At 41.7% G+C, this 10,201-nt stretch overlaps 1 protein-coding gene across 1 annotated transcript in view; it reads right to left on the minus strand.

Annotated features, from left to right (window-relative positions):
- Nucleotides 1-549: 549 nt before the first annotated feature.
- The window catches only part of LOC105002664 (chromosome unknown open reading frame, human C10orf32), a 13,201-nt gene continuing 3,549 nt past the window's right edge, over nucleotides 550-10,201 (minus strand). Inside the window, exons 2-5 of the mRNA XM_010859428.1 lie at nucleotides 3,534-3,596; nucleotides 3,393-3,436; nucleotides 2,247-2,267; nucleotides 550-1,440 (exon numbers count right to left, since the gene is read on the minus strand). Coding sequence (XP_010857730.1) covers nucleotides 1,389-1,440; nucleotides 2,247-2,267; nucleotides 3,393-3,436; nucleotides 3,534-3,596 — 180 coding nt within the window. The 3' untranslated portion in view covers nucleotides 550-1,388. The remainder of the gene's footprint in view (nucleotides 1,441-2,246; nucleotides 2,268-3,392; nucleotides 3,437-3,533; nucleotides 3,597-10,201) is intronic.

A 10,201-nucleotide genomic window follows, 5' to 3' on the forward strand; every position in this document is an offset into this window, starting at 1 on the left:
TGACTTTAAAAAAAATCAGTCCTTGGATTTTCTAAGAAGATAATTCTACTATATGATAACAATTTTGTCTCTTCATTGCTAATAGTTACATTTAATTTTAATTTCTGCACCAGGTGTGGCTTCCAGCGAAATGCTAAATAGAAACTGATGGTAACATCCTCAGATAATATTTCAGATGTTTTACTCATAATATGACAATTGATGTAAGTTTGCAACCATTCTTTTTAAGGTAAATTGAGCCTCTTTACATTTAATAATTGTAATAAATGTTTATAGAATGAATACATAAGTGAATCCCTTCATACCTATTTTTTACTTTAAGTTAATGTGCATATATATAAAATGAGGAATATATGTATAATCTAACATGATTACTCAACTTGATGATAGAGAATATGAATTAAACTGGACTCACATTTGCTTTTCTTCTTTCAGTAAAAACACGATTTTCTTAAGTCAGCTTTCTCCCAATACTTTAGTGAATTAAGAATGGAGCTAAACCAGGTTAGAGTCCCATTTTAAATTCAAACAAAGCATAGACATTCAGACTTGAGAACAAAGGCAATGACATTTAATAAGATAAATTCAGTGAACACGGGTATATGTCTACAAACATAAGGTTTTCTACATGGCACAAGCTTATACTTCAATCTTGGTAATTTAGCTGCATTCTCACTTGGCAATAATGTCATACAAGTGAATTTGCTGACGACTAGCAAAATTACAAAATGAACCCAAGGCCACTTAATCAAGAGTCACAACAACAAAGAAACCCTAGGAATGAAGGTCAAGGCAGGAGGTTACAGCTGGCCAGATATGATACCATTTGCCTAATTTTCATGAAGGAATTTGCTCCAACAAATAAAATAAGTATCTCTTCTTAGTTACTAGAAAAGAAAACAACTGGTATTACCTAATCATCATTCTGTGACCATGAAATTAAAATATTTCCTGAAAGTCTGATTAAAAGAAAAAGAAAAAAAGTCTTTAAAAAATATTAATCATTCTTATAAATTCACAGTAGAATCTCTAAGTCTGAATTTAAAACACTGCTCAGTATTTGCTTAAGAAACACATTTAGACAACATGGCTTTTGACATATTAAAATTCTGTGGGAAAAACTAAGACATCTTTTAATTTTGTTTTAATATCAAACTAACAGAACAACTTAAAAATTCATTAAGAACATGGGTTGGTTTGATTTAAGAAGTGCTTCTAAAATTTAGTCATCTAATTTCCTTTCAGGAAAAACTGTTCATCATCACAGATCTTTTCTAACTTAACTTTTGGAGAAGAAAATGGAAAATCAAACCCATAGCACATGGTATGTAAGATACTTCCTCCTCAGGGTCAGGCAAAGAAGTGCTTTTGCCCTCTTCTAACTCGTTCTATTTCAATAGATGATTCAACTGGTCCTGTAGATTTGAAGACTGCTCAACGCTGTAAATTAGGATAGAGAAAAAAGTTTATCTACAATGGGCATCTTGTCATCATAGCAACCCCTCTATACAATCATATTTTCTTTTGGCTTTAAATGTGGGGGCTATTAATGGGGTCAGATTCATGACTGGGTGCAGAGATAGGGGTATATTTCTCTACATTCTTTGTTTGTAACAGTTTACTATCCCTGAAAGTACAATATCATATGTTCTCCCTAGAAAAATGGAGAACTAGATACTGAAAAAAAAAAAAAATCAACCGATGTGGGAAAAAAAAAGACATTTCATTGTGCAAATGATTTGCACAGAGTATTTGCACAAAATATATATGCATAGTTCTGCTGAAGCTAAATCAAAAATTTATATTGGTCCACTGGCGGGGGGGACCAGACATGTTTAAAATATGAAGAAAAGATCTGTAAAGCCAATTATTATATAAACAATATTGCAAGGGACTGATTTAGTCCACTTAAAAAAAATACACATATACAAACATACAAGTCTGTTCAATGACTACAGCACATTTACTCTACTTAACAAATATTACCAATGTAAAAAGTTGTCTACTCCTGAAGGTTGGTTCTCTACACCCTATAACTTTTAGAAAACCTGTGCTAGAAGTGAATTGACTTACTGCATGCCTCTGAAATATTCTTTATATTTTCAGTGAGCTATCCTAGAACACAAATCAATTTAAGGGTCTATGTCAACCAGAGTTTTATACTAATCCTAGGCCCAGCAGTGTAATTCCCCCCAGCTTGCTACAGTTAGTTGGCCCCCTACTCCTCTACCATTGGGGTTACTTACTTCTTCTGAATAGCTTCTTGCCTAAATCAGAGAAGGAAAGAGAAAAATAAACGTAAGAAAATGTAGCAACCTAGAAGACGTTATCTATGATCAGATATATACATAGGAAGGACAAATTTCCAGCTTGTCACATTTTCTATTTCTGTCCATCCTATCCTAAGATTGTGCTATTGAATCCCGCTTCACTATCTGAGCACAGAGTTGCTGAAAAGATGGATTTTACACCTAAAGATGTAATAATACTCTATCAGAGTGAGCGACGTGGTCCGACCGACTATAAGGATGGCTCAAATTCAGTTTGGGTACGTGGAGCTGAGGGGTCACATACCTGATAGATACATACCCCCAAAATGAATGTTTTAGCTATTTAACTATCAAGAGTTAAATTCCCAGTCAGATTTTTCCAATAGGTACCTAAGTGTAATATCAACTGCATAAAATAAAAAGCAAAATGAAGTAAGATGAAAAGTTAATTAAATTGTAATTTTGTCCAAAACTATAATGGAGAAGGGAGTCTCTATATTTCAGAGTCTGCTGGATGATTTATAGTAGTTAGGGCTCATGCCAATCTCTTCCAGTATTCTTGCCTGGAGAATCCCATGGACGGAGGAGCCTGGAGGGCTATAGTCCATAGCATTGCAAAGAGTCAGATACATTAAGGTGACACAATTGAAGCGACTTAGCACGCACATGGGAATGTAAGACAAAGGTCACTGATGTACTCCATTCCCCAGGGAAGGTGCAGCCACTCTGGGAAAACCCTCAGGCACAGACAGTTGGCAAATACCACTTAAGTGTCCACCAAGTGCCAAGGGCTATGCATGTGTGCGGTCCTGGATGGGCCCTGGCCTTATGAGGTTTGCAGTCTCTCCCTCTAAGAAGCTCCCAAAATATGAGCGAGGTTCACAAAGGTGATTGCCACTCTGACCGCACCCTGTACACCAACTTCTTCTGCAGTCTCAGGCATCTATTCCAGAGGGAACAATCCTTGACTAACCCCCTCCCCACCCACTCCCACCACCCTCCTGACACTTTGCTCCTGGTTCCCGCCTTCAGGAAAAAAAGCAAAGGCACAAAGGCCACAAGCAGCAGCCTGCAGAGAGCGACTGTAGCGAGTGCAGCAGGCACTGGAGAGCGCATACTCACTGGTACTGAAGATGAGTTGTTATTATTGCCATTTTTCTTAAACTCTGCATTAAAAAAGAGAGAGAGAGAAATAGAGCACTTCCCAGAAGCCACATAAACTGTGCATATAAAACTCAAATCGTAACAGAAATTGTTTCTTACATCTTCTGAGTGTAAAATGGCATCTTCCTGGAGTACCATGTTTCGAGCTGCCTGACCTAGCAGCTGGAAGACAAAAATAAAATGGTAATAATCAAAATTTCCAAACTTCCTGTAATCTTCTCTCTGCAGCTGTTCTCCCAGGGCCCTCTCTCCTCCCCCTACTCTGCCACTCCATACAAATACAAACCCTCCGAATGTAAAGGAGGATAATTTCCCATTTGTTCATGTTGAAAATCCATTTCATTGTCACTATGGCAGTGCTGGCATGGGCTCGACATCTGTTCCAAAGGCCACTGCCTGAGAAATCAAGTCCTCCAGAATGCTGAGCTTACTCATCAAGCGCCAAGAGGAAAAGTCTGCGAAAACAAACTTTGGCTCCACAAGCCCAAAGAGAACCTAACTTCTGACTCTCTAAGGCAAATTTGAGATTTGGAGCTGTTTGGGGGGAGGGAGAGGGCAAGAGTTAGGATAGGGCTTTAAAGGACAAAGGGATGTAGCTGTTCAGAAATGGAACGAGAAACACAGATGTAGGGGGTGGGTAGGGGAGGAGGGCGCTGGGGAAAGACGTGGGAGGACGTTTGGGATTCACCAGTGGGAAAGTACCATGTGAAGAATGGTCAGATGGAGCTGGGGAAGAGAGAAGAATGGAGGAAGGTGGCAGCGGAATTTAATGAATTCACTGATAGCTGGGCCCTGTGGCGGAGAGAGAGAAAGAGAGAGAGAGAGGCTGAGTGAGCTCTGTTTCAGCTGGGTGGCCTGTGGTCAGCAGATCTGACTCTGCACTGAGCAGCAAGAAGAGATCAACAGAGGGGTTCTGCTTCCTGAGGCACCCTGTTCACGGCAGACAGGAAGTCCAGCCATGAAAGGGAGCTCCTGTTACGTGTGTCTACCAATCTTCCCTGTTCCCCTGGGTCAGATGACTTCCAATCAACAAGAAATCGGCACTGATCCAGCCTCCTGACTTCTCTCCCTATAGCAACTTTTATTTTTCTTTTTAACTTCAAAAGTTAGTAAAATCTTACGTGCTTCTAGAGGCAAAACAATAAAATAAGACCTTCTATCCAGCCTCTTCCTCTCCTGGTATCACTCCTCTATGCATACATATTTTTAAAGTTAGTTTTTGGTTTATCTTTCCATTGTTCCTTTATAAAACAATGGACATGTGTATATATTTTGCCCATCTTACATAAAATGTACCCTACCACATGCACTCTTCCACATCATGCCATGTCCACTCGATAATATATACTGAGATAGACCTACAACAATAAATATTGAATCTCCACCTGTTCTTTTAGGGCTGCCGAGCACTCCACTGTAGAGATGTCTCATAAGATTATTTAACCAGTCTTCTACTGAAGACTTTGGGGCTGTTTCCAGTCTTTTGCTATCATATTAATAAGTAGTGCTAAAAAAATACCTTACATATCTTTTTGTATCTTTTTGCCAGCATCTCTGGATAGACTCAGAATCTTGATTCTGATTGCTGGATCAGAGGCTTTTAATTTTGCTGCTGCTGCTGCTAAGTCACTTCAGTCGTGTCTGACTCTGTGCGACCCCATAGACGGCAGCCCACCAGGCTCCCCTGTCCCTGGGATTCTCCAGGCAAGAACTACATATTGCCAAATCACCCTCCCTATTAAGATTATACCATTTTGCATTCCCACCAAGTAGGAGAGTTCCTGTTTCCTCCCTGTGGCTACTTTTAAATGGCAAACTCCAAACTCCTACAGACGAGAGATGGTGACCAACAAATTGAAGATTCTGAGGGATGGTGACCAACAAATTGAACATTCTAATAGTATCTTCCTCATTCATTCAACAAATATTTATTAAGTGCTTATAAGCCAGTAAGAGACACAGCCTCCATCCTTTCAGGGCTCACAGGCTGGAATTAGAGAGGACAAAGGTCCTATGTACCTGGTGGTAGGTGCTGAGGGGGACGCACTAGATGCCGGGGGAGCTTGGGGGCAGTGGTGACTAACCCATTACAGGGTAGGCACTCAGGGAAGGCTTCCAAAAAGAAGTGACTTTTTTTTTTTAATTCCTGATTTCATTATCTATTTATTATTCTTGGCTGTGCTGGATCTTCGTTGCTACATGTGGCTTTCTCTAGTTGCAGCGAGCAGGGGCTGCTCTCTAGTTGCGGTGCGTGGGCTTCTCATTGTGGTGGCTTCTCCTGTTGCAGAGCACAGGATCTAGGCATGCAGTCTTCAGTAGCTGCATCTCCCAGGCTCTAGAGCTCAGGCTCAATAGTTGTAGCCACAGGCTTTGTTGCTCCATGGCATATGGGATCTTCCTGGACAAGGGATCGAACCCATGTCTCCTGCATTGGCAGGTGGATTCTTTATCACTGAGCCACCAGGGAAGTCCAAAGAAGTGACTTCTAAGCTAAGACCTAAAGGCTGGTGCTTAGAATTCAGAAGTATAATACTACAAAAAAGTGACATGATTAGATTGACTGTTTTAGCATGTGGTGAACAAGATGGATTAGATGGGGGCGGGGGGGCGATGGGGGGGAGCAGGCCTGAAGGTAGAGAGATTGGTTAGGAGAACATAGCAGTATTCTAGAAAAGTAATAAGAGTAACTCGAACCACAGAAGTAACAATTTAAAACGGCAGGGTGAGGGGCTTGAGAGTTATTCAGAAGATAGACCTGATGGGACTTAAAATGGCCTGGAATGCCAGGGCTGTGGGCATGCAGGACCAGGGCCTTTTCTATGATGACAGACATAATCATTGACATTGCTGCATTTTTTGCTTACAGAAACCAGCCACACACATAACATATTACCTAAGATCTCCAGTTTCGGTTTCTTTAAAGTGGAACAACATCTGAAACTCACCTGTAAAACAATCTGAGTATAGAATCTTTGTACATTTCTATGAATTTTCCCCCAGGCTTGCTCATACTTATCGCAACACCAGTTTGTCTTATAGTCACACAAAACAGCTTTGTTGAGACTGATGAAGAGGGAAGCAATGATCTGTGGGCTAAGAAGGACTGAACATCAGTAATACTCCCATAACCTCAGGGCCTAGTAAAGAAAATGGCAAAAATATGCATAAGTAACTATGTTGGTGGTTTAGTCACTAAGTTGTATCTGACTCTTGCAAGTCCAGGTACGGTAGCCCGCCAGGCTCCTCTGTCCATGGGATTTCCCAGGCAAGAATACTGGAGTGGGTTGCCATTTCTTTCTCCAGGGGATCTTCCCAACCCAGGAATTGAACACAGGTCTCCTTTATTGTAGGTGGATTCTTGACCAACTGAGCTACGAGGGAAGTCCTAAGTAACTACAGAAAAATGCAATATGGTACATGGTAAGTGTCATGTAGGAGATCTAGTAAAAAGACTCGGTTGGTATGCGTGCATGCACGCGTGTGTGCTAAGTCGCTTCAGTCGTGTCCAACTCTTTGAGACCCTGTGGACTATAGCCTGCCAGGCTCCTCTGTCCGTGGGATTCTCCAGTCAAGACTCCTGGAGTGGGGTGCCATGCCCTCCTCCAGGGGATCTTCTCAGCCCGGGGATCGAGCCCTCCTTATGTCTTTCATTACGTCTCCTGCATTGGCAGGCAGGTTCTTTACAACTGGCACCACCTGGGAAGCCCAGTCAGTCTGCTGCTGCTGCTGCTGCTGCTGCTAAGTCGCGTCAGTCGTGTCCAACTCTGTGCGACCCCATAGACGGCACCCAACAGGCTCCTATGTCCCTGGGATTCTCCAGGCAAGAGTACTGGAGTGGGTTGCCATTTCAGCAAATAGAGACACAGACGAAGATACCAAGGGAGGAAGGTGGAGATGGGATGAACTGGGAGACTGGGATTGGCATATATACACTACTATGTATAAAACTTCCACCGTATAATCATAAGGGATTTGATTAGGTCATACCTGAATGGTCTAGTGGTTTCCCTACTTTCTTCAATTTAAGTCTGAATTTGGCAATAAGGAGTTCACGGTCTGAGCCACAGTCAGCTCCTGGTCTTGTGTTTGCTGACTGTATAGAGCTTCTCCATCTTTGGCTGCAAAGAATATAATCAATCTGATTTCGGTGTTGACCATCTGGTTATGTCCATGTGTAGAGTCTTCTCTTGTGTTGTTGGAAGAGGGTGTTTGTTATGACCAGTGCGTTTTCTTGGCAAAACTCTATTAGTCTTTGCCCTGCTTCATTTCGTATTTCAAGGCCAAATTTGCGTGTTACTCCAGGTTTTCTTGACTTTCTACTTTTGCATTCCAGTCACCTATAATGAAAAGGACATCTTTTTTGGGTGTTAGTTCTAAAAGGTCTTGTAGGTCTTCACAGAACCGTTCAACTTCAGCTTCTTCAGCGTTACTGGTTGGGGCATAGACTTGGATTACTGTGATATTGAATGGTTTGCCTTGGAAACGAACAGAGATCATTCTGTTGTTTTTGAGATTGCATCCAAGTACTGCATTTCAGACTCTTTTGTTGACCATGATGGCCGCTCCATTTCTTCTGAGGGATTCCTGCCCGCAGTAGTGGATATAATGGTCATCTGAGTTAAATTCATCCATTCCAGTCCATGTCAGTTCGCTGATTCCTAGAATGTCGACATTCACTCTTGCCATCTCGTTTGACCACTTCCAATTTGCCTTGATTCATGGACCTGACATTCCAGGTTCCTATGCAATATTGCTCTTTACAGCATCGGACCTTGCTTCTATCACCAGTCACATCCACAGCTGGATATTCTTTTTGCTTTGGCTCCATCCCTTCATTCTTTCTAGAGTTATTTCTCCACTGATCTCCAGTAGCATATTGGGCACCTACTGACCTGAGGAGTTTCTTTCAGTATCCTACCATTTTGTCTTTTCATACTATTCATGGGGTTCTCAAGGCAAGAATAGTGAAGTGGTTTGCCATTCCCTTCTCCAGTGGACCACATTCTGTCAGATCTCTCCACCATGACCTGCCCATCATGGGTTGCCCCACAGGCATGGCTTAGTTTCATTGAGTTAGACAAGGCTGTGGTCCTAGTGTGATTAGATTGACTAGTTTTCTGTGGGTAAGGTTTCAGTGTGTTTGCCCTCTGATGCCCTCTTGCAACACATACTGTCTTACTACGGAATGAGGTTCGTGACATTGTACAGGAGACAGGGATCAAGACCATCCCCATGGAAAAGAAATGCAAAAAAGCAAAATGGCTGTCTGGGGAGGCCTTACAAATAGCTGTGAAAAGAAGAGAAGCGAAAGGCAAAGGAGAAAAGGAAAGATATAAACATCTGAATGCAGAGTTCCAAAGAATAGCAAGAAGAAACAAGAAAGCCTTCTTCAGCGATCAATGCAAAGAAATAGAGGAAAACAACAGAATGGGAAAGACTAGGGATCTCTTCAAGAAAATCACAGATACCAAAGGAACATTTCATGCAAAAATGGGCTCGATAAAGGACAGAAATGGTATGGACCTAATAGAAGCAGAAGATATTAAGAAGAGATGGCAAGAATACACAGAAGAACTGTACAAAAAAGATCTTCACGACCCAGATAATCACGATGGTGTGATCACTCACCTAGAGCCTGGCATCCTGGAATGTGAAGTCAAGTGGGCTTTGGAAAGCATCACTATGAACAAAGCTAGTGGAGGTGATGGAATTCCAGTTGAGCTATTCCAAATCCTGAAAGATGATGCTGTGAAAGTGCTGCACTCAATATGCCAGCACATTTGGAAAACTCAGCAGTGGCCACAGGACTGGAAAAGGTCAGTTTTCATTCCAATCCCAAAGAAAGGCAATGCCAAAGAATGCTCAAACTACCGCACAATTGCACTCATCTCACACACTCGTAAAGTAATGCTCAAAATTCTCCATGCCAGGCTTCAGCAATATGTGAACTGTGAACTTCCAGATGTTCAAGCTGGTTTTAGAAAAGGCAGAGGAACCAGAGATCAAATTGCCAACATCCGCTGGATCATGGAAAAAGCCAAGAGAGTTCCAGAAAAGCATCTATTTCTGCTTTATTGACTATGCCAAAGCCTTTGACTGTGTGGATCATAAGAAACTGTGGAAAATTCTGAAAGAGATGGGAATACCAGACCACCTGATCTGCCTCTTGAGAAATCTGTATGCAGGTCAGGAAGCAACAGTTAGAACTGGACATGGAACAACAGACTGGTTCCAAATAGGAAAAGGAGTACGTCAAGCCTGTATATTGTCACCCTGCTTATTTAACTTCTATGCAGAGTACATCATGAGAAACGCTGGGCTGGAAGAAACACAAGCTGGAATCAAGATTGCCAGGAGAAATATCAATAACCTCAGATGTGCAGATGACACCACCCTTATGGCAGAAAGTGAAGAGGAACTAAAAAGCCTCTTGATGAAAGTGAAAGTGGAGAGTGAAAAACTTGGCCTAAAGCTCAACATTCAGAAAACGAAGATCATGGCATCCGGTCCCATCACTTCATGGGAAATAGATGGGGAAACAGTGGAAACAGTGTCAGACTTTATTTTTCTGGGCTCCAAAATCATTGCAGATGGTGACTATAGCCATGAAATTAAAAGATGCTTACCCCTTGGAAGGAAAGTTATGACCAACCTAGATAGCATATTCAAAAGCAGAGACATTACTTTGCCAACAAAGGTCCGTCTAGTCAAGGCTGTGGTTTTTCCTGTGGTCATGTACGGATGTGAGAGTTGGACTGTGAAGAAGG

The sequence above is a fragment of the Bison bison genome, unplaced genomic scaffold, assembly GCF_000754665.1.
Source record: "Bison bison bison isolate TAMUID 2011002044 unplaced genomic scaffold, Bison_UMD1.0 scf7180017864456, whole genome shotgun sequence".
NCBI classification, from domain to species: domain Eukaryota; kingdom Metazoa; phylum Chordata; class Mammalia; order Artiodactyla; family Bovidae; genus Bison; species Bison bison.